General features: G+C 44.2%; 1 protein-coding gene across 1 annotated transcript in view; it reads left to right on the top strand.

The window, feature by feature from the left end:
- Positions 1–276, top strand: part of LOC101854900 (vesicular glutamate transporter 1) — a 23,390-nt gene continuing 23,114 nt past the window's right edge. Inside the window, exon 1 of the mRNA XM_013088206.2 lies at positions 1–59. Within this exon, the coding sequence (XP_012943660.2) occupies positions 1–59 (59 nt within the window). The remainder of the gene's footprint in view (positions 60–276) is intronic.

Below are 276 nucleotides of genomic sequence, written 5' to 3'. Positions count from 1 at the left end.
ATGAAGACCTCATTGTACCGCAAGACTTGCTGTACCGCCAACTCCATGCTCGTGTCAAGGTAGGCGGTAATACGGGGTTTTACTGTACTATTTCAGACAATTGACGAATGAAAGATGGCAGTGTAGAGGCGCAAATACAAAGTTTGTATAAGCGTTCCTTTTCGTGCATTGGCCAAACCTGACAGTAAGCGAGGCTGGTGGTATAACGAGGGTGGTATAACGAGGTTTGACTGCATTTCTATAACTACTGCATGCTAGCGGGTTTGTTTATTTATT

Source organism: Aplysia californica, unplaced genomic scaffold, assembly GCF_000002075.1.
Source record: "Aplysia californica isolate F4 #8 unplaced genomic scaffold, AplCal3.0 scaffold00702, whole genome shotgun sequence".
Classification (NCBI taxonomy): Eukaryota; Metazoa; Mollusca; class Gastropoda; order Aplysiida; family Aplysiidae; genus Aplysia; species Aplysia californica.
Note: the sequence above shows the minus strand (reverse complement) of the source record. Positions and strands in the feature narration are given on the sequence as shown.